Below are 24129 nucleotides of genomic sequence, written 5' to 3' on the forward strand. Positions count from 1 at the left end.
CTACTCTGGGAATTTGCCTCAGGAATGCTGAACATTCTCTGGCCCCAAAAACAGGCTGAGCTGTTTGTAACATCACTGAAAATTAGCCACGTTGTTAGTGAACTTTGAGCTCCTTGAAGGCGGAACTGCAGACCGTATCTTCCCTTTTCCCCCTTACACTTGAAGTTCAAAGCTGCACGTAGTTATCTTATCCCTTACTCATATATAATCAGCCAACTGGCAACAGGAGGTCAGAACATAATTTTGAGAATGACCCACTGGCCCCGGCCATTTTGGCTCAGCAGTTGGAGCGTTGGCCTGCGGACCAGAGAGTCCTGGGTTTGGTTCCTGCTAGGGGCACGTACCAAAAAAAAAAGAAGAGAATGACCCACTGTTCTCCCCATACTGCTGGTATTATTGGAATAAACGCTCATATGATTAACCCTGTCATTGCTTAATTTGGCTCATGCAGTGACAGTGAGGCCTCGGACCCATTGTGTCCAATATCAGTCCCATTAGACTAAAAATGTTTGAAGTAAAAAGTCCACAGCCCTGGCCGGTTTGGCTCAGCGGTTAGAGCATCAGCCTGGGGTCCAGAGAGACCCTGGTTCGGTTCCTGCTAAGGGCACATACCTCAGTTGCAGTTTGTCCCTGGGTCGTGCGGGTGGCAACCACTCGATGTGTCCCTTTCATGTCAATGTTTCTCTCTCTCTCTCCCTCTCTCTCTCCCTCCCACTCTATCTGAACAAAAGATGGGAAAGTGTCCTCAGGTGAGGATAAAAACAAAAATATGAAGTAAAAGTTCACAAGTGTTTTATTTATCACAGTAAAACCTTAGTGTCTAGACACAGTAAGTGCTCAGTACATTTTCATTAGTGGAAAAAGAATGATATAGCCCTTGCCCTCAAGCTGAGGACATACAACTCTCTGAGGCAGTCGGAGAAACAGTCAACAATCAGAGCTGAAAACTCCATAATAGAAGTTCGGTGACTTAGGGGTAGGCTGGAGAGTCAACAAAGGCCTTAAGTGGGGCAGGTGCTATGAGCTAAGTCAGAATATAATTAAACCAATGGGGTAGGCAGGGAATGGGGGTGGGAATCAGAGTTTGGAGTCTGAACCCTGACTTCATACTTATTAGTTATTTTCTACACGTTGTTTAACTCTTTAAGGTTCAGTTTCATAATCTATAAAATGGGAATAATCATCTCTTCCTCAGTTGATTAAATGAAAATCATCTCTTACTCAATTGAGTAAGTATGTAAAGAACTTAGCATAGGGCTTAGTAGCTAACAATGGTAGATTTTCAACAAATGGTAGATTTTCACCACTGCTGAGATTATTATTGATGTTGTTTTTGTTTTCGTGCTTCAAGTAACCAGCAGAGAGAGGTGTGGATTTTCACAAAAGGTGACTAGCTATATAGTAACCAATATTTCATAATCATTCTGAAGAAAAAAGTGGAGAAATAAAATGGAGTCACTATAGTCAAACTGCTAAATTACTAGGATCAAGTCAGTTGAGATGAGAAAACAATTCTATTCTTTTTTTTTTATCCTCACCCAAGGACATTTTTTTGCATTTATCTTCAGATAGAGTGGGAGGGAGAGAGGCAGGAAGAGAGAAACATCGATGTGAGAGAGACAGATTGAGTGGCTGCCACCCGTATGACCCCAACCAGGGGCGAGGACAAACTGCAACCGAGGTACGTGCCCTTAGTGGGAACCGAACCCAGGACTCTCTGGTCCACAGGCCGACACTCTAACTGATGAGCCAAACAGGCCAGGGCAACAATTCTGTTCTTGTTTGTTTTTGTTTTTTATCCTCACCCAAGGACATTTTTGCATTTATCTTCAGACAGAGCGGAAGGGAGAGAAGGAGGAAGAGTGAGTGAGACACACATTGAGTGGTTGCCACCCACACAACTCCAACTGTGGCCAAACTACAACCGAGATACATGCCCCTAGCAGGAACTGAACCTGGGCCTCTCTGGTCCGCGGGCCGACGCTCTAACCACTGAGTCAAACTGGCCAGGGCTCTTGAGTTTTCTGTGTTTTTTTTTTGTTGTTGTTGTTTTAAATATTTTTTCTTTATTGATTTTAGAGAGAGAGGAAGAAAGAGGGGGGAGAGAGAGAGAAAAACATGGATGAGAGAGAACACCGATTGGCTGCCTCCTGCATGCCCCCCATTGGGGATTTGGCTCACAATCTGGGCATGTGCCTTGACCAGGAATCTAACTGGCAACCTCTTGGTGCATGGATCGATGCTCAATCACTGAACCACACTGGCTGGGCTCTATTCTTGTTTTAATAAGCCTGGAAACTTTAACTTTTGAACTTTCCAGTCCTACATCAATGCCTGGATATACTCCAGTCCATTGTGTGTCAATATCTAAACATACACCAGACCTCATATAATGCCTGAAGGACTCACAGACTACTGACATAGACCTATATTTATTATCCAGACCATGGATGTGACCAGCTACCTCCTGGTCCCCATCTTCCAGACCACCGGGCATCTATCCAGATCTCCTGACATCTGACTAATAACTACCCTGAGCCAATCTTAGGGCTAAGAACACAGAACCAATTATTCTGAAGAATGCACTTTTCACTATAAGAACTCTTAACTTTTCTTTCTTCTTTGGAACACTTCTGGGGTTTTGCCTGGTTGTGTTTTTGGTTTGCAAACCCTGAGATCCTTGAATAAATCTTTGTTGTTTATTTTAGCCACAGCCTCCAGACTCTTTTTAAGTTCCTTTGACAATTCTTTTTTGAATCAAATTATTGCCACAGCTAACTAGATGCACTGAATTGTTTATTTAGATGTAAGGGAAGTCTTAAACTTTTATTTTGCCAAATAAACCATTCTAGCAAATGTCCATATAGATGGTTCAATTAAGCCTTTCAGTTACAAGACATGTGTTTCCCTTTTCTACCCAATCATCAAATAATTAATACTTGCCTCTTATGTCCTGGGGGCCACAGTCAGAGATAATCTCCCGTGTTATTCATCTTATTTAGCTCTTAAGCTTCAAATTATGGTCAAGGAAAGCTCCAAGATTTAAAGTTCTCCCTTGAATTCTGAGTTTTCTTTATGAAAGACCCTCAGAATTTGCTTCTGTATCTACCTCTTAGAACCTGACTGTCCTTTTACTGAAAAATGTCAATACGTTTCCTATTACATATGAAGAGTTAGCACTTACCAAATGGTAAGCAAGTACCAGACATTATTTTAAGTGCATTACATGGATTAAGTCATGTAACCAGCATTACAGCCCCTATGATGTTGGAAGCTAAGTAAAGTAACTTGCCTATGGTCATGAAGCTGGTAAGTGGCAGAGCTGGATCTTAATCCAGGCTGACTAGCTTGATGCTTTTAACACTACATTGCTTCTTATCAAATACCTCTATGAAATGTTTCTTATATTTACCCTCTTTCTTTCCATCTTCTGTAATTAAAACTACCTCATTACCACACAGTTTAGCATGTTTAACATTAAGTGTTAGAGCTGGATTGAATCTTTTAGGTCTGCTAGTCCAATTTCATTTTACAGGTTAGACAGTTTAATAACATGCTTGAAACCACACAGTTGGTGGCAGAGATGGTATTTGAACACAGACTTCAAGTCTTTTAAAACAATTTAAAATTACCGTTTATTGAGCACTTACAATGTCTTAGACAAAGTACTGAGCTTCTGACATTGTATTCTCAAAAATGTCCTGGGCAGCTTCATCATTATTATAATTTTCTATCTTACAGATGAGGAAAAATCCCATTTCAGAGAGGCAACTGGTTCCTGAGTTTGCCTTCTCTCTGTCCGATGGCTGGGGGACTGGCGCCAGGCAAAGGGCTCGACCATTGTCTCCTTGGTCAGCCTTGTCTCCCACCCTGAACGGCCTGCCTCGAGCCTATAGATTAACTCCCATCTTGCTCTTATCGATTCACATTCCAGAGGCTCCATGCATAGCCCCCGCAGGGCCAAACCCTAAGAGACAAATTCCAGATACAACAGGCAGATATAAAAGACACGAGCCCCTACATTGAGCGCGGCTTCTAGGACTCGACCCCCGGAGTCTGTGAACCCGCCCGGAGTGTACCCAATAAAGCCTGATCCCTGTTTATTCGGCTGATTGGCTCTCCAGTCTCTTCTCTGTTTTATTCGGCGGCGCCCCCGATTCCTTACATCTGGTGCCGAAACCCGGGGGGAGGGTTTTGTGACCCGGCCTGGACTTTTTGGTCGGGACGAGAGTCCCCCTCCTCTCCCTGCGCCGCCACCCGTCTTCTGGATTCGGAATCTCCCTCGACCCAGCACCGACTTCGGAGCCAGGCTCCCAAACCGTAAGTCGTTTCACTCTTTCTCTGGGGTTTTCGGAGCCAGTCTCCAAACCCATTGGAGCTAGGCTCTAGAACCGTTTCGCTTTTTTCTGGGGTTTTGATCTGTCGTCCGTCCGGGGCTCGGGTCTCCCGTCCAAACCTTGGCCAAGTCGGGACGCCCCCGCCTCTCCGCCGGAGTTCCAGGAACTCCCGGTCTGAAGCTGCTTCTAGGGACGCCTGAGGCTCCTTCACGACCACCCTGTCCATCCAGGACAGACATCCGTCCGGGGACGGGCATTCAAAAGGGACGCCTTTTGTATGTTCGCTCTCCCGACACTCAAAGCCCCTCTAACCTGTCTCCATGGGCAATTCCGAATCCAGACTCGACCGTAAGACCCCCCTCGGGTGTCTCCTCCAAAATTTTTCCAAATTGGGATATTCTCAGAGTCTACACAAGGCACCAGAAAAGATTCTGAAGTCCCTTATATTCGGGCATTGTTGGATGCACTCCGCCCCCCCCCCCCCCAGATAATCCCCTCAGTTCCCCTGTCGCTGCCCACACCCGGTCCCACACACCCACAGGGCCACTGTCCTTACCTCCCACTTTATTTCCCAGTCTGCCCCTGATATCAGAAAGAAGCTCAAGAAGGTTGAGGAGGGCCCCGAAACTCCCATCCAAGACCTGGTAAAAATGGCCTTTAAGGTTTTTCATGCCCGGGAGGAGACGGCTGAAGCAGCCCGCCAGGCGAGGCTCCAGCAGAAGGTAAGCCTCCAAACCCAGGCTCTGGTAGCTGCCCTACGGCCGGCAGGGGACCCGAAAAGACACCAGGCCCCAAAAGGGGGACCTCGCTCGCCTCCAGGCGCCTGTTTCAAATGCGGCAAGGAAGGCCACTGGGCCAAAGCCTGCCCACAGCCCAGGCCACCTACCAAGCCCTGCCCCCAATGCAAACAAATGGGACACTGGAAGTCGGACTGCCCGACCCTGGCTCAATCCTTAGCACCTCAATGCGGGGGAAATGAGACCCAGGATTTCCCAGCATTGGAACTACTAGGGCTCATGGACGACTGAGGCGGCCCTGGTTCTGCGACTCCAGTCACCCTCACCGAGCCCAGGGTCACGCTCCAGGTAGCGGGTAAGTCTATTTCCTTCTTAATAGACACGGGGGCTACCTACTCTGTCCTCCCCTCCCATTCGGGCCTCACTTTTCCTTCCCAGGTCTCGGTTATGGGAATTGATGGGCTCCCTACAACCCCCAAACGAACGGCCCTACTTAACTGCATCTTTGAAGGCCACCCATTCTCCCATTCCTTTTTAGTAATGCCTGCCTGCCCAGTTCCACTCTTGGGGAGAGATATCTTATCTAAACTCCATACTACCATCTCTTTCCTCCCCCAGCAGCCGCATCTAATAGCTTTACTCTCTGGCCCTACCCAGGCTACTGCCTCAGCTTCCGCGGTCCAGCTCTTACCGGCAGTCCACCCTGGGGTCTGGGACACAAACACCCCCTCGGTTGCCTCACATCACGCCCCCATCCTTATCAAATTAAAAAACCCATCATCTTACCCCAATCGCCCCCAATTTCCCATCTCTCAGGCTCACCGACTAGGACTCCACCCCATTATATCTAAACTCAGAAGCCAGGGCCTCCTCATTCCTACCAACTCCCCCTGTAACTCCCCCATTCTGCCTGTTAAGAAACCCTCGGGGCAGTACCGCCTTGTCCAAGACCTTCGCATAATTAATTCAGCGGTCATACCCATCTCCCCTGTAGTCCCAAACCCCTACACCCTCCTCTCTCATATTCCCCCCCATACTACTCATTTCTCAGTTCTTGACCTAAAGGATGCTTTCTTTACCATCCCGCTACATCCTGATTCCTATTTTCTCTTTGCTTTCACCTGGGAAGATCTGGTTTCCAATATTTCCCAACAGTTAACATGGACTGTCCTCCCTCGAGGATTCCGAGACAGTCCGCACCTCTTTGGTCAGGCTCTTGCTCAGGACTTAAGGGAATGTGATCTGTCCCCATCCACTCTTCTCCAATATGTAGGCGATCTTCTCATCTGCTCCCCCTCTGAAGGAGATAATATCTCAGCCACCACCACTCTCCTCAATTTTCTTTACACCAAGGGTTACCGGGTGTCTGCACAGAAAGCCCAGATCGCGACTCCCTCGGTGACCTATTTAGGGCTCCTTGTCACTCCGACACACTGGGCAATCACCTCCGACGGGTTGCAGGCCCTTAGGGACTTACAACCCCCGATCTTGGCAATGGAAATTCAGTCCTTTCTTGGGCTTATGGGGTTCTTCAGGCACTGGATCCCCAATTTTGCCCTCCTAGCCAGACCACTCTACCAGGCAGCCAGAGACACCCCCGAGGGACCCCTGACCTCCCCTAAGGAGGTCCGCCGGGCTTTCCAGACCTTCCTTGAGGCTTTGTGCTCTGCCTCAGCTCTTGCTCTCCCCAATCCCCAACGACCTTTTCTCCTCTATACAGAGGAAAAACATCACTTAGCCATAGGGGTCCTGGTTCAGCCACTTGGCCCCACCCTGGTCCCTGTTGCTTACCTCTCAAAGCAGCTGGACCCCACTGTTCGTGGATGGCAGCCTTGCCTCCGGGCCCTCGCAGCAGCGGCAGAACTCACCACGGAGGCACTGAAGATCAACCTACAACAGCCTCTCCAGGTTTTCTCCCCCCACCGCCTTACCGACCTCTTAATTCTTCCAGACGCCCAAAGACTGCAAATACTGTCGGAGATCCACAAGTCTCTCCACATAGGCCCCGACGCCCTTCACCGATTCTTATCCCCAATCCTCCACCCTGACAAACTCCGGCCGGCTATCCAGGCCGCACATGCCTCATATTCTGTCTGTTCCAGGTCCAACAGCCAAGGAGCTTGCCATGTGCGCAGGCCTCTACACCAAATGCGGGGTCACCTGCCAGGACAAGACTGGCAGATAGACTTCACTCATATGCCTAAACACAAACAACTAAAATATCTTTTAACCATGGTTGATACTTTTTCAGGTTGGATCGAGGCCCTCCCAACCGCCTCAGAGACTGCAGAAACCGTAGCCACTCACCTACTGAAAGACATCAACCCTCGCTTCGGGCTGCCAAACTCCATACAATCAGACAACGGGCCAGCTTTCATCTCCAAGGTCACTGAAGCGGTCTCGGTCTCTCTTGGCATCAAATGGAAACTACATGCGTCCTATCACCCCCAGTCCTTGGGTAAGGTTGAGCGGGCCAACGGCCTCATCAAGGAACATCTAACCAAACTCAGCCTGGAATTCCGACAGTCCTGGCCTGACCTGCTACCCCTGGCCCTTACCCGTCTTCGAGCTGCGCCTCGGGGACCCTCTCACCTCAGTCCTTTTGAACTTCTATACGGAAGACCCTTCCTCCTTCCTACTCCGTCTATAGACTCCCCACCCCCTCTGGCCTCATACCTGCCCTACCTGTCCCTCCTTCGCTCCCTCCTCCGAGAACATGCTAACCGTACCCTTCCTAAACCTGGACCTGACCTGGGATCGGAGCTCTCCCAACCCATTTCACCCGGAGACGGGGTACTAATCAAGACCCTCTCTCCCCGACCCCTACACCCTAAATGGGAGGGACCGTACACCGTTGTTCTGACTACTCCCTCTGCAGTTAAGGTGTTGGGGATCTCCGCCTGGATCCATCTCTAGGATAAAGAAAGCCCCGATTCCAGAAGAGCAACCAGTCCCGGAGCCTCGCTTCACCTGCACTCCATTAGGGCCGACGAAAATCAGAATACAAGATGCCCTAATTGGATCATCCACGATAAGTCATTATGATTCTGCTATACATCTTTCTGACTCTGGGCCTCGCCCCTGGTTGCCCACTCATTCTTGCCGCCTTCTCTCCTTTGCTTCTGGAATCCTCCCATCTGTTCCGTACCCTGAATTTGACCCAACGCCTCCTCTATAAGGCCAACTCCACATTTGCGACTGACTGTTGTGTCTGCCTATCCCTGTCCTCCTCAGCCTACTATGCCATATGTGTGGGTCCACCACCTATATGTGTCTCCCCACTAACTGGACCGGCACCTGCACCTTGGTATATCTCACCCCCAACATCAATATAGTCCCCCAGGACGCCTCCCTGCCTGTTCCCAATGTCACCCTGATTAATACAAGAAGACACAAACGGGCTATACAGCTGGTACCCCTCCTCACTGCCCTAAGCATTACAGGAGCTTTGGGACTCGGGGCAGGTGGGTTAGGAACCTCTATCATATTTCCACATCCTATCTGAAGACCTACAAAATTCTTTAGAAGAAATAGCCTCCACCCTTCTCAGCATCCAAGATCAACTAGACTCCTTAGCAGCAGTCACCCTTCAAAATCGAAGGGGCCTAGATCTCCTCACTGCAGAAAAGGGAGGTATATGTGTTTTCCTAGAAGAGCAATGCTGCTTCTATCTTAACCAGTCAGGCCTCGTCCGAAATGCTGCCAATAACTTAAAAGAAAGAGCACAACACATTCGGAAAAGGCGAGATCAATCTTGGAGCACCTGGTTCGATTCCAACTGGGCACACTGGGTTTTGCCGCTTATGGGTCCCATAACTCTCCTTTTTCTAGCCCTAGCCTTCGGACCCTGTCTCCTGCGACTACTCTCCTCCCTACTACAAAACCGACTGAAGGCCCTCACCAGCCAGACGGTGCACGAGATCATGATGCTAAGCCATTATCAACCTCTTGCCAGATCCTCAGGCCCGGATCATGCCGACATGGGCCCCCTCCCCTAACGCCGCCCCTGTCCAGCAGGAAGTAGCCAGAAAGACACCTGCGCCCCTTTGTCATTATCACAGAGTCGGGAATGTCCGATGGCTGGGGGACTGGCGCCAGGCAAAGTGCTCGACCATTGTCTCCTTGGTCAGTTTTGTCTCCCACCCTGAACGGCCTGCCTCGAGCCTATAGATTAACTCCCATCTTGCTCTTATCGATTCACATTCCAGAGGCTCCATGCATAGCCCCCGCAGGGCCAAACCCTAAGAGACAAATTCCAGATACAACAGGCAGATATAAAAGACACGAGCCCCTACATTGAGCGCGGCTTCTAGGACTCGACCCCCGGAGTCTGTGAACCCGCCCGGAGTGTACCCAATAAAGCCTGATCCCTGTTTATTCGGCTGATTGGCTCTCCAGTCTCTTCTCTGTTTTATTCGGCGGCGCCCCCGATTCCTTACACTCATTAAATATAGTCTTGGATTTTTCCACGTGCATGAATCTTCTCCACACTTAGGCAGTAAGTCCCCTGCGAGCAGTAATCAAGTCTTTTCTAGCCTGGCAGAATCCTGGCATCATGTTGCATTTCTATTGTTCAATAAATAAACATACAAACTGGTTGCGTGATATTTGGGAGGATTTGCTTCAATCCTGGCATATTTTAACACAAAGGATATGGGTGATGACACCACAAATTCGTACAATGAATGCAAAAGTGTCTTGATATCACAGTTCTGGCGCAGGGTTGCACTAATTAAACTACAGTTTGCCCGCTCCCGCACCTTACAGTTTACAAAGCAGCACCTCAAAAGCTGCGTTTAGGTTCTGTCCTTAAACTCCGCGGCGAGGCCATTTACAACAGGGGAGGGAGGAGCAGGCTGGGAGCCGCTGGAGTTGGGGGTCACTGTTGCTCTGACACAGGTCTTGTTTGGGGTTGACATTTCGGCCAGGCTGCCTCGGGGCGGCGAGACCTGAGTTCTCTTTCCATCAGTGTTGCCAAGGTGGGACAGGAGACTCGGCCGCACCCCTCTTTCGGATATCTGATCCGGGGCTCTCGAGACACTTAGCTCCGCACAAAGATGGCGCCCAGCCCAGGCTGAGCCAATGGGGAGTGGCGATGCTCCCGGTTGCCTAGGTAACAGCCAATGGGCAGCGGGAATTGTGCCCAGTGCGGCTGCCCCGGGATGGCGGCGTCAAGAGCGGCAAGCTCTGGTGGAGGTGGCTGAGAGGCAGGTGGCAGGGGCGAGCCCAGCGGAGCGGAGGTCCGGGCCGCTGGAACCCCGCGCCGGGGCGCGAAGGTCATCCCGAAAGGCGGAGCCCAGGTTGGCTGGCAGCGCAGGAGGGAGGGGGCCGGGAGAGTGTGGCCGGTGAGGAAGGGACTAAGGGGCCCAGCCCGAGATGACAGGGGCTGGGGAGCGTGGCTCCATGCCCGACGCGTAGACCGGAGGGCGGCTGCCCCGGGATCCCAAACCGCGGGTGTCCCATCTCCACCGCTGGGGGCCGAGGTCTGGGAGAGCCATGGCTCCAGGGTTAGCGAGCAGGATGGGTGGGGTGGCAGACAGTCCGGCCCGGGCGGGCGGGAGGGCAGACCCGGGAGAGAGGGCAGGAGCAGTTCTGGAAGGCAAGAACGGGCGGCTGAAGGAAAGGGGAGGTCGACAAGCAAGTGTTGCCTTTTGCCACCAAGGGCTTTGTTTGCTCTCGACCCGCCTCTCTCACACTGTGGTGGAGGGAGGTCCCACACATCAAGGTTTGGAGAAACGGGATGCCTCAGCCAGTAGATGGTAGCATCCCTGTAGTCGACTATGTCCAAATGCTTAGGTATCAGCAGGAATAACTAAACTGTTTTAGAAACCGAATCAGGCATTCTCCTTAACCATGAAATAGAATACTATCCTGGCAGCCCTCATTCCTCCAAGTCTTCTTTTATTGTTGTTATTATTGTCATTATTTTTACCTTCTTTCTGGTATCAGAATTTTCTTCCCAGGTTCTTCAATCTAACAGTCCCACAGTCTTCCAAAATAAGACCTTTACCTAGTATCCATACATTTGTTTACTTTTCGAGTGGAAGGGAGACTTACAGGAAAAGAGACCTGACTTATAACAAAAAGTTATTTCAAGTTCATTTAAAACACTTTAAAAGAACGTTTGACTTTTTGTTCTAGGTTTATTCTTTGTTCATCAACGCCTTCATTTTCTTCTCTTTAGGATTCTAAAAGCCTAAGAACTGCTTTCTTTATAACTGAAGGAACTTTGACAAGACTGTCATACTTTGGGGAGGGTGGATTGGGAGGGGGACAATGTTAAAGGTATATGTGTGTAGTTAACATTGCTGCCTCTGAACAATATTCCTTTTAAAAAAAATTTATTTAAAAGAGAGAAACATTAGTTTGTTATTCCATTTATTTATGCATTCATTGGTCGATACTTGTATGTGCCCTGACCAGGAATGGAACCCGCAACCTTGGTGTATTGGGATGATGTTCTAACCAAATGGAACCCAGCCAGGGCTCCAAAGAATATTCTTAAACTGAAAATCTATTCCTCTTTATGTTAGTTAGTTTTTTTGTTTGTTTTAATCCTCTGAATTTGGACACAGACTATTAGAATGCATCAGTTGTTTTTTTGTTTTAACAAGTTTGATTTCTAAAAAAAAGGACAAACTGAATGGAAACAAAAGTTATTCCTGTTTTTTACTTCTATTTGGAATGGCTGGGTCAGGAGGAAAGAAAGAGAGCAGGGATACAGTCTATTGTACAGACTAATAGTGTATTAGTTTACAGAGACAAAATAGTCATTTCCTTTTAGATAAATGTTTGGATTTATTTTTTGCAACCCATCCAAGAAGAGAGCAGAAAGGGAGAGTATCTGTTTAGAAGAAGCATGAATTATCTTGACTGGTGACGAGATTCCATATGTGTAGCTAAAGCCTAAATTCATAAGCCATCTATTGTCTTTAAAAAAGGTTTTTGGGATAATTGATAAAAATACTGATTTGCATCCTTATTAAAGTATTGGGTTTGCAGTCTTCATTAGCACTGACTGTATTTATTTATTGTTTTAAAGTATTTTTTTCCTTTATTGATTTTTAGAGAGAGAGGAAAGGAGAGGGAGAGAGAGAAAGAAACATCTATGAAAGAACATCGATTGGCCACCTCCTGCATGCCTCCCACTGGGGATTGGGCCCACAACCTGGGCATGTGCCCTGACTGGGAATCAAACCAGCAATCTCTTGGTGCATGAGTCAACACCAGCCAGGCTGACTATACTTCATTAAACTAAATTTATCTCAATGACCGTAGTAACTGGTGAAATTTTTTTCTGGATCAGTGGCTATGCAGCTGAGTATTACTTAGCAGAAACCATAAATGAAAATCCTGACACTGTCACTGGCAGTGACAATATCAATTTTGGACATAGGTAGAAGTTCCTAGGACCCTCTGGTTCACAGGCTGAGGCTCCAACCGCTGAGCCAAACTGGCCAGGGCGACATGTATTCCTTTTAATTAGCACTTCTGATTGTGTTCTTGGGAATTGACAAGCAACTATTGAGGGGGGGTTTGCTATATCTCCCTAGATAAAAAAGGAATGGAAATCTGTAGTACAGTATGTAATTTTGAGAGGATGGTGGCAGGGTTAGGTTGAGAGATGATATTCCCTTCTTTCACACACCTACTGGTCCCTCTGAAACAAGGTGGGATGCCACTATTTGGTTGCCTCCCGCATGAACCCGACCTGTGCTGGGGGTCAAGCTTGCAGCCCAGGTATGTCCCCTTGACCAGGAATCAAACCCGAGACCTTTTGGTCCATGGGCTGATGCTCTAACCACTGAGAAAACTGGCCAGGAAGAGATTCGGACTTAATTTGAAGGAATGAGATAGTTTGAATTTATACTATAAGCTGACTTTTAGTACTTTGAGGTAAATTGTTCTGGAAAGGGCTGAAGATGGCCTCTAGCTTTCACAATACTTATCAGGACTGGAAGGATTTTCCCAGGCAGTTTTGATGGAAAACAGTTTCTGTTTCTCTCATTAATATTGTATTTGCAATGGAGTCATGTTGACCTCTACCCCAGGCACACTCTGATGCTGGACTGATGATAAGAGGATTGTGCACCTGAAATTGGATGCTGACCTTGTGGAACATTGATGGGACAGAGATGGCATCACCTCTCCAAGAAAATAGCCCCAGGGGTTTTGAGGGGCTTTAAGATAGGAAGAAAATTATCCTTTTCTTGGGCTACCTTTTATTATGTGAAAGACCCTGGACATGAAGTTTCTGAGTAGAAAAGTGAGAAAGTCCCTGATTGTGATTGACTCCCAGACATCTCTAGAAGTGCTCTACAAAGCTGGCCTTCATTATGAGGGTAGAAATGAATGTTCTTCCATGTTTGAGTGAGACCACAGAGGGTCTCAGAACTCATCTGTCCTTATAGCTGGGATGAAACTAGAGTTCTGAGACAGAGCCAGGCCTAGAAGTGATTGGGCCTTGCTCTGTTAAGGCTAGGCTGATTTCACATCACCATTTCACTCACCATTTCTGAGAATGCATCTGTATCAAAAATTATTATGATATCCCTGGCCATTGTGACTCAGTTGGTTGAGCGTTGTCCTGTGCACCAAAGGGTCACAAGTTTGATTCTTGGTCAGGGCACATGCCTGGGTTATAGGCTCAGTCCCAGTTAGGGGGCATGCGAGAGGCAGCTGATTGATGTTTCTCTCTCTCCCTCTCCCTTTCTCTCTCTCTAAAATCAATAAAAACATCATCATCCATCCATCCATCTATCCTTCCTTCTTTCCTTCCTTCCTTCCTTCCTTCCTTCCTTCCTTCCTTCCTTCCTCACTCAAGGATATTTTTTTCTATTTATCTTCAGACAGAGTGGGAGGGGGAGAGAGGGAGAGAAAGGGAGAGAGAGAGAAACACTGATGTGAGAGAGACACATAGACTGGTTGCCTCCCGCACGACCCTGACCAGGGCCAGGGATGAACTGCAACCAAGGTATGTGCCCTTGGCTGGAATCGAACCCACGACTTGTTGGTCCGTGGGCTGACGCTCTACCGTTGAGCCAAACCGGCAAGAGCAATAAAAACATATTTAAAAAAAAAAATGCTTGGCCAGTGTGGCTCAGTGGATTGAGCGTTGTTCCATGGGATGAGAGGCCCTGGTTTGACTCCTGGTCAGGGCACATGCCCGGGTTTCAGGCTCGATCCTCAGTAGGGGGTGTGCGGGAGGCAGCCGATCAGTATTTCTATCTGTCTCTCCCTTCCCCTGTCTCTCAAAAATCAATAAAAGAAACACATAAAAAAAAAAAAAAGACATAGGCCAAAATTAAAATACCCCACAGGGTGCCCTGGTTGGTTTGGCTCAGCAGTTAGAGTGTCGGCCTGCGGACTAATGAGTCACGGGTTCGATTTTGGTCAAGGGTACATACCTCAGTTGCAGCTGGTCCCTGGCCCTGGTCTGGGTAATACGAGAGGTAACCAGTCGATATGTCCCTCTCACATTGATGTTTCTTTCTCTCTCTCCCTCCCCGTCCCTCCCTCCTACTCTAGCTGTTGATAAATGGAAAAAGTATCCTTGGGTGAGGATAAAAAGAAAATACCCCATAGGGTGTTGATAAGAACAGATGGGTGGCAACTGTAGTTTGCATTTCCTCTACTTAGTATTTACCTCATTAGTCAAAATTGCTGAGTTTTTTTCAAAATGCTATTTAAATTATGTTGGTAGCATTTTTATACTGAGACTTTAGAGAAATTTCCATTATAGTAAGTGTGTGGGTATAAGTGTTTCTTTGAAGGAGAAGAACATTTAAAAGACAGGGCTAGACAGTGTTCTAGGTACTTTCATGTGTGCTATTTCATTTAATCCACATGCCAACTCTCCACTTTATAAAGGAGGAGACTGAGGTTTAGAGACAGTTAAATAAGTTGCCAAGGTTACAGAGTGAATCAGACTCTGAACCCAGGTCCTTGTGTGACCAGGGTCCACAACACCACTATATTACACTGAGAGGTAAGATAGAATAGTGTTTAAGAATGTGGACCCTACAACCAACTGCCAAAGTTCTGATTCTAACTTGCACATCTTAGCTGGGTGACTTTAGTTAACTTACTTACCCTCTCTGTACCTCAGTTTCCTATCTGTAAAGTGGAAATAATAATAATAATGCCCATTTCATAAGGTTGTGAGATAAAATTAGATAATGTATTTTATTGATTTTTTTTTTTTTTTTTTTTTACAGAGAGAGGAAGGGAGAGATAGATAGAAACATTGATTGGCTGCCTCCTGCACGCCCCCTACTGAGGATCGAGCCCGCATGTGCCCTGACTGGGAATCGAACCTGGACCTCTCAGTCCATGCCAGGACGCTCAATCCACTGAGCCACGCCAGCTGGGCAGATAATGTATTTTTAAAACAATGATGGCACATTCTAAGGAGTCAATAAACGTTAGTTGCTGTTGTGAAGGTATTTCATATGCTTCTCTGGGGCTAGCTCAGTAGATTATAGAGGGTTGTGGCTGATGTGGAGGATAAAAAGCTCAGCAGTGTTCACCACCACCATTTGGAGAAAACAACGTATGTCTTGTTTTAGTTGAACATTTAAAGCATCATTTTTTGTATAAAATATACCAGATCCCTCTTGGTCTGTGGAATCTAGTCATTGTAACCCTATCTTGATTTTCCATAATGGAGACATCCTTACAACCCTTAACATTGTGTGTAACTTGGGCTTCTCTGGGACTTGAAGGAAAAGGAAGCTAGCAGTTGTCACGAGGCTTACAGGGATTTAAAAAGGAAGCTAGTGCCTGGCCAGTGCAGCTCAGTGGTTGAGCATCTATCTACCCATGTACCAAGAGGTCGCTGGTTTGATTCCCGGTCAGGGCACATGCCCAGGTTGGGGGCCTAATCCCCAGTGGGGGGCATGCAGGAGGCGACCAGTCAATATCCTCTTTCATCGAAATTTCTATCTCTTTCTCCCTCTCCCTTCCTCTATCTCTAAAACCAATAAAGAAAAAAAAAATTAAAAAAAAGGAAGCTAGCTGTTGGTACCAGGCCCACAGGAGTTGTTAAAAAATTGTCCTCCGGGTCTGACCTCAGTGCTCTGAATAAGAGGTGCACTTGTCCTGTTGGAACTGTCAGGTGCCTAAGGGTCAACCTCTAGGTTAATTTTTAATAATGGGGGACCATTCAACGGTAATTTATTGATGAGAGAGTTCTTCACACACTGCATTTCCATTTATTGGAGTAGTAGTCCACAAGCTTTCAAGTGTGTAAGAGTCTAATAATGTGCTTGTTGACACCGCATATTTCCAGGCTCTAACTACAGAATATTATTCAATAGATCTGGGTGTGGACCTAGGACTGTGCATTGTCACAATTACTTGAGAAAACATTGTATTATTTCAATCTGGAAAAGACGAAGCAGTGAGTAAAAAATACCTACGGGATTTAAAAAGGAAATAGGGATTGCAGTTTTAAAATATGTTAAATGATTCTGTTTATCTCTATATTTAATGATATTTTAGGTATTTTATAGTATTGTCCTTGAATATATACATTCTTTTACCACTCATGTGAAGCCATACCTAGCCAGTCTTCAAACATTATTGGGTGATGGTGGTGGTGGTTTTTTCCTGTGATACATCTGTCATAGTAATTCCTCTGCTCCCATTACCCTGTTATCCTCCTAGCTCAGGCCTTATGATCTCATATCTGGGTGTATCAGTTTAGCTTTTGCTGGGTAATGCACCACCCCAAACATAATGGCTTAAAACAACAACTATTTCTTTAGTCCATGATTCTGTGGGCTAGTAATTTGGGGCTGGGCCGAGAAGGGCAGCTCTTTGGTCTTGCCTGAGCTCACCAAGACATCTGTGGTCAGCTGGGACAGCTGCTCAATGTGGCCTCATCATCTAGCCAACTAGTCTGGACTTATTCACATGGGGACAGAACTGTTCCAAGTGCGTCAAGAGGGCAAGCCCCGTGTACAGGAGCTTTTCAACCTCTGCTACATCACCTTTGCTGATGTTCTACTAGTTATATAACCCAGCCATATCCAGTGAGTGGAGGAATAAAATAAACTGCCTCTTAATGGGAGGCTCTGCCATGACACATTACAAAGGCATGAATGGAGGGAGAATAACTTGGGCTCATTTTCACACTCTACTGAATTATCACATCTCCTGCCTTGCCAGCTTCTCTGGCTGTAGGTTTTTGCTGCTCCAGCCCATTGTACTTCCTGCTGGCAATATCATTTTCCTTAAACTTTGCTTTCATCATATTACATCCCTATTCAGCCCTCCTGCCCCCTGAAGTTTTCTCTGTACCCACTTTATCAGCTATAAACTCTTCTTCCTAGCTGTCAAAGGTCTCCATACACTTGCCTGACCCTGGAAGCAGAACGTATAGTACGTGGGTAAAAGAACTAGTTGCGTCGGGAAACCTGGGCACTAATTCCAGCTTGGTCGCTGACTAGTTTTTAACGCTCTGGGCCTCTATAAAATGAGGGAGTGTGGATAATATCCAAGAAGTTCTTTTCAACTTTAAGGTTTAGGCTGAGTGTACCTAGACAAATGTGTTTCCTATCACTCCCTCAATATACCTTCAACTCTAGTAAGACCTGGCTTCTTATTTTTCTACTGAACAACTTGTGTTCATGTTGCTCTTCGTGCTTTCGTTCCTCGTGTCTTCTCCATCTGGAATGCCCTTTGCCTTCTTCACTGCTTGTTTTAGACTCTGCCCACCCCTTGTCTTTGTTCATCTCTGCCATCCGATTTGGCAATTATATGATTTCTCATATTATTCAGTGTTTCATTAGTCTTATCAACTACATTATAAACTTATTGAGGAAAGAGACTGTATTTTACACACTGACTAAATATATAGTAGGTATCAAGCAAATATTTGTAGATTAATCCTAAATTTTCATGTCAGGTCATAGAAAGTTGGAACTGGCTGAAAACTTTAAAGACAAGTAGGAGGATAAGACTGCTTGGGCAGAGGTGGTGACAGTTCATTACATTTGGAAGTATCTATTCTTAGGAGTGGTAAAAATTTTCAGAGCCTAAGATTGTACAGGAATTCATTTAATGATGTTCAATTTGGAAACAGTCTGGCCACTTAAAAGTCCCACGGGTCCAGTCCTAGCAAGCCAGGTAGTTGTATTAAATGTACTCAAGGCAGTACACACTTACTGAGCTGGTGGCCTTTAGAACGTATCTACAAAGTTGCTGGGCAGGCCTTTCCTCCAGCATCCTGTGACACTAGTTCTCCTCTGCTTGTGTCCTGCAGTTTTCATCCTTTTGTAAGCTGTCACCATGACCCTGACAAAAGGTTCCTTCACCTACTCCAGTGGGGAGGAATATCGTGGCGAGTGGAAGGAGGGTGAGAGGACCCCTGGGGGTATCCAGTGATGAACGTTTGGCTGAAGGACAATACCTCAGGATAAATAAGCCAACTTTATGCATCTTCAGGTCCAATTCCAAGATTTAATATGATAGTGCCTTTCCATTATAAATAAAGGAATTAAAAAATGCTATTGTTAATTCAGCCTCCAGAAGTAAGTTAAATCTTTCTACTTCTAAATTGTGTTTTAATCCTTTTATTTTTTAATAATATTATTTGGGAATTGTTTTTCTAAACACTAATATACTCAGCAGAGTAAAATGAATTATTTTAGCGCCCATAAATCAGAAAATACAGAATTTATTGCAATGGCTTGATTCCAATGAATAGTAAGAATTTAAGGAAATTAGGGCAGACACTCAAGAGCATGTGATATTCATTGCCTTGAATTTCTTGTGACAGGTCATTACATTTGGAAGTATCTATTCTTAGGAATGGTAAAAATTTTCAGAGCTTGAGACTGTACAGGAATTAGTTTAATGATGTTCAGTTTGGAAACAGTCTGGCCCCTTAAAAGTCCCATGGGTCCAGTCCTAGCAAGCCAGGAACTGCCCCAAGGAGACAGTTTCACAATGTTTCCAGGCATTTACCTTATTCTCTTCACGGTAGATCCTGTAGCTGATGAATTCTTGAGCCTTTAGAGGAGAAATTGTGAAGATGGGGTGTGACCTTGCCTCTGTACATCTCCAGCCTTTTCTCCTGCCTCCCAAATACCTGCTGTCCCCTTTAATAGGACCTTTAGAGGAGAGACTTCCTGAGGCTCTGTCAGGAGTCTCTGTCTGCTGAAAGAACGGTCTCTGCTCTGTTTGAAAAGCGTTACTGCTCCTCCTGCATCTTGCTCTGTTTTCTGGTTAGTGCGATGGTTAAGCTCAGCCCTACTGATGCAACAGAGCTCAAGCCAGCATTGCCAGTTAGCTGATAGGTTTGCGCAGCAGTGTGGCAGTGCAAAGCTGCCTACCTTTATTTCTCTCAGAGTGGCAATGTAGTTAAGTGTTGAGGGCTGTCAGGTCAGGCTGCCTGCTGTGTTTGCATTCTTGCTCTACCACTTAATTGCTCTGGGATGTTGAGTAAGTTTTTAGCTTCTTTTTGTCTTGGTAGCCACAACTATTAAATGGCAGTAATAGTAGTACTGTGCCTACCTCATAAGGCTGTCATGAGGATTAGATAATAAATACAAAGTGCTTAGGGAGTGCCGGGCACATAACAAGGCACTGTGTGCTATTCTGAAGTGCTCTCTTATCTTTAATCGTAGCAAGACCTGCCCCAAATCTGATGGTTGTGACTTAAAATGGAAGGTCGCAGGAGTATTACTTCTCTGCTCTGATAATGTCACTGTTTCTCTTCTTTCCTTTGTGGGTGGGGTGACAAAGGCAAAGGATGTTAGACAGTGGGAGGGGACCCGGAATCTGCCCCATCCCAACCTGACACCTGTCCATTTCTTTGCTCAGGCCGCAGACATGGTTTTGGTCAACTGATGTTTGCAGATGGTGGCACCTACCTGGGTCATTTTGAGAATGGGCTCTTCAGTGGCTTTGGGGTACTGACCTTCTCAGATGGCTCAAGGTGGGTACTGGGTCATTCTTTTCTCAGCCTTAAACTAGGGAGACTCTGATCTAAAAATGATAGTGATAAATATTTGGTCAAACCAGAGCTTATCCCAGGCCCTCTCAAAACAGGCAAGGAGTAAGCTTGTTTTTTTATTGGTTATTTTATAAATAGATCTAAAATTTAAAGTGGAAAGAGGTGAGTGACCTTCCACTCTACTGCTTTGTTATTTTTTTGAGATTAGGGCCTCACATCATGCACACTCTCTGACCCTTCTCTGCTGGTTGGGAGCGGGGTGGGTGGAGCTCTGAGATAAGTGCAGTCAGCTTTGCTCCTTGGCATTAATAAATACCACCTGTTGGTAGCTGCTTGACTCAGTGAACCTGGACAGCTCACTACCCCCCTAAAGGCTAACATCTTATGTTTCTGCAGGTATGAGGGGGAGTTTGCCCAGGGCAAGTTTAATGGCGTCGGAGTCTTCATTCGACACGACAACATGACCTTTGAGGGGGAATTTAAAAATGGCAGAGTAGATGGTTTTGGTAAGTTGCAGCCCAGCAGGACGAGAGACTTAGGCAAGCATAATATGGGTGGAAGTTAGCTTTAATCCTTCTGTGGGTGTCCAGCAACCCATAGTGATGGTGCCCTAATGCCTGCCTGTTCACTGAACTTACTGACAGAGTGCTCCTGAGAAGGGCTGCGAGGTTTTCTCTTCCTTGGCCTCTACCTGTCATCTGATCTGAGTGCTTAATGCTGTTGTCACTCCAATATTTCCTCTGTCCCCTCAAAGGCCTGCTGACTTTCCCTGATGGGTCCCATGGAATACCCCGCAACGAAGGTCTGTTTGAGAACAACAAGCTGCTGCGGCGTGAGAAGTGTTCTGCAGTCGTTCAGCGGGCCCAGAGCGCCTCCAAGTCAGCCAGGAATCTCACTGCCTGATGGGTATTGTGCACCAGCTGATAAATACTGGGTAAAGCAGATGCCCTGGTATTCACTTGAGGTGAACAAATGAACCAGAGGTGAGAGGAGATGACATGACCTTGGAGCAGAAGCCTTATGCTGTGCCCCTTCACCTTGCCAGTCAGGGATGCAACCACAGAGAAGTTCTGAGGACTCTAGCCCCAGGCCCTGCAGTGGTTACCTGTTCTGTCTTTTCCTTGTGTCATTGGTACTCTCTGTCCCTAATACCTGGGGTTACCCAGTGCAGACCCGCCACTGCCTTCTACTTCCTTTTCTGCCCAACAACACAGTCTCTTCAAATATATTTCCCCTGTGAAAGATTAGGTAAAAGTGCCGTTTCCCTTTCCCTGACTGTATAAGCTGTCTTCCTGACCTGAGTTCTAGCAGATACTCCCCATTTGTGCCTCTCTCCTTTGTTAGACATAGGACAGGATCTCTTTATGGGATAGTGAAGAAAGAAACTGATGCAGTCATCTTATAACTTGTATTTATTACTTACTGTGGGGCAAAGGGCAGACCTCTCTGGGCCATATCAGGTCCTGCCATGGAGTGAACTGAATCCTTAGAGCTGACGTAGCTCCTTCCCTGTGGACCAGTAGTTTAGGTAGAACTGGACCCATCCTAGAACCATGGTGAACTAAATGAGCATTTGGTTCCTTGCATTTGGTTCACTGTAACTCTTCCACCATGAGCCTTGGCCGCCAGGCCTGGGGATCAGATCTTGACTGATAGGATCCCTGCACACTCATCATGGAGGCCTCCAGTTACCCTGTGACCTACACACTCTGCACTCCTCCCCACCCCCTTATCCTCATACTGAATGTTTCCTCAACAGCAGATTGTGGTGGAAATTATAGCCGTGTGCCTCTATTTAGTCTCTGAATTGTACTGTAGAAACAAGTGTTTATGAGGAATAAACAAACCAGAACTGCCTATACTTCATTTTCTTGATTTTCTTGCTCTGCGTCCTCATGAATATTAACCCATTTGCTGTTTCTAAAAATTAATCACAGATGGAGTCTTGGAACTGACACTGCACACTTTACTACATATATCAATTGATTTTCTAATCTCTGCACAGTAGGTGCTTTTTTTGTTGTTGTTAACCCTCACCAGAGGATATTTTCCCATTGATTTTTAAATAGATTAGAAGGGAGGGAGGGAGAGAGAGAGAGACACATCAATTGGCTGCCTCCTGCATGATCCTGACTGGGGCCAAGGATCCAACCTGCAACCCAGTTATGTGCACTTGACCAGGAATTGAACCTGCAACCCATTGGTCTGCAGGCTGATGCTCTAACCACTGAGAAAACCAGCCAGAGAAGTAGGAGCATTTTTTTTAAAAAATGAGACCGGTTTGACCAATGTCACCCCAATAAATTCAATTTTTAAAAAATCAGACAGCCTGGCCAGTGTGGCTCAGTGGTTGAGCATCGACCCAAGCACCAAGAGGTCACCAGTTCGATTCCTGGTCAGAGCATATGCCCAGGTTGTGGGCCAAATACCCAGTGCAGGTATGCAGGAGGCAGCCAATCGATGTTCTCTCTCGTTGATGTTTCTATCTCTCTCTCCCTCTCCCTTTCTCTCTCTCTAAAATCAATAAAGAAAAGACATTATGGCCCTGGCCAGTTTGGCTCAGCCGTTAGAGCGTTGGCCTGCGGTCCGGAGAGACCCGGGTTCAGTTTCCGCTAAGGGCACGTACTTTGGTTGCAGTTTGTCCCCGGCCCTGGTTGGTCGTGCGGGTGGCAGCCACTCCATGTGTCCCTTCACGTCGATGTTTCTCTCTCTCTCTCCCTTCCTCTCTCCCTCCCACTCTATCTGTAAAAAAAAAAAAAAAAAATCAGACAGGCTCAAGTTGCCCAAACCAGTGGCAGAGCTGGGTGGGATTTGTTTGCCAGTCTTTCTTTTTCCAAAGCACTTTCCCCTGTACTCCCCTCTCCCTGAGCATCAGAGTACCCAAGTCCTGAGCTGGTTACTTACGCACCTGCTGACCTTAGGCAAATCACTCCTGCATAGGTTTGCCTTTCTCTGCATGTTCTCCTGCCACACTAATGCTTTTACATGCCTGGTATTATACAGTCCTGTGAGAAAGGTACTATTACTATTCCTGTGTTACAGATGAGGCGCAGGGCAGGTAAGTAGTTTCCCAAGGTCCTGTAGACACTAAGGGGACAGATCCACGAACTTCAACCCAGGCCTGTGTAAGACCAGGGTTTGAGCACTTCCCTAGTCCACTAGCCTGGCTCCCTTGCCCTATCTTTTTGGCCTGTCCCTGAACTTGATTCTCCTCTGACAGATCCTCTAAAAGCCGCCTGTGAGAAGAGTCCAGGTGCTAAGTGCCAAGCTTCAGTGAGCCACATGCTCAGTTTCAGCTGAAGATTGATACTTTTTATATTCTCTCCAGTGTCAATTGAACATTGATACTTTTTATTAATACTTTTAACTTTTATATATTTTTTCTTTATTGATTTTAGAGAGAGGAAGGGAAAAGGAGAGAGAGAAACATGGATGAGAGAGAATATCGATTGGCCGCCTCCTGCATGCCCCTCACTGGGGATTTGGCCCACAACCTGGGCATGTGCCCTGACCAGGAATCAAACTGGTGACCTCTTGGTGCGTGGGTCCACACTCAACCACTGAGCCACACCGGCTGGGCAGATTGATACTTTTTATATTCTCTCCTAGCCTTTGCCCTAAGCAAGAAATCTGTTTACCTTTCTTTTAACCAGAGTAATTTTTAAAAAATCCATATCAGGTTTTCTGCCACTTGTCAGATATCACTGAGTAGGGTTAAATATTTTGGAGCAAGACGCCTTTCTAATTAATGTGGTGTTTCTAAATATGTCAGTCCCATTTAGAACTTCAATAAGGCTTACCCTGCGTTGTCACTAATTGAATGCGTGTGTTTGCTCAGTATTGTGAAGGTCTTTCTCAGAGTTGGGAAAAAGCAGATCTTGAAACATAAATCGCTTCTAGGTCGGTTCTTGACTTCTGGGCAGGAAACCTATACAGTGGAGTATCAATCTCAACACAGCCATACTAGTTTAATTTATTAAACTTTATTGCGATAACAAAGTAATTATTTTTAACAATAAGGACAGAGTACCTGTAGACAAGAGGATGGTCCTGTCCTGGGCCAAGCCCTCTTCCCTAATGTTTCAGACCTGGG

At 46.5% G+C, this 24129-nt stretch overlaps 1 protein-coding gene across 2 annotated transcripts; it reads left to right on the forward strand.

Annotated features, from left to right (window-relative positions):
• Window positions 1-10246: 10246 nt before the first annotated feature.
• MORN4 (MORN repeat containing 4) lies at window positions 10247-21902 on the forward strand. 2 transcript variants are annotated; one of them, XM_036265364.1, is made up of 5 exons: window positions 10247-10374; window positions 18342-18434; window positions 19904-20018; window positions 20433-20542; window positions 20791-21902. In XM_036265364.1, the coding sequence occupies exons 2-5, from the start codon at window positions 18368-18370 to the stop codon at window positions 20937-20939; spliced, it is 441 nt and encodes a 146-aa protein (XP_036121257.1). In that variant the 5' UTR covers window positions 10247-10374; window positions 18342-18367; the 3' UTR covers window positions 20940-21902. The 2 variants fall into 2 exon arrangements, with proteins under 2 accessions (XP_036121257.1, XP_036121258.1); XM_036265365.1 differs by lacking the exon at window positions 10247-10374 and adding an exon at window positions 15475-15516.
• Window positions 21903-24129: the final 2227 nt, after the last annotated feature.

Source organism: Molossus molossus, unplaced genomic scaffold (assembly GCF_014108415.1).
Source record: "Molossus molossus isolate mMolMol1 unplaced genomic scaffold, mMolMol1.p scaffold_m16_p_17, whole genome shotgun sequence".
Lineage (NCBI taxonomy): Eukaryota > Metazoa > Chordata > Mammalia > Chiroptera > Molossidae > Molossus > Molossus molossus.

Coding starts and splice junctions, on each gene's coding strand:
- MORN4 (XM_036265364.1), top strand. CDS start 18,368: ATGACCCTGACAAAAGGTTCCTTCACCTACTCCAGTGGGGAGGAATAT. Junction 18,435..19,903: donor TCGTGGCGAGTGGAAGGAGG/GTGAGAGGACCC, acceptor TTCTTTGCTCAG/GCCGCAGACATGGTTTTGGT. Junction 20,019..20,432: donor ACCTTCTCAGATGGCTCAAG/GTGGGTACTGGG, acceptor ATGTTTCTGCAG/GTATGAGGGGGAGTTTGCCC.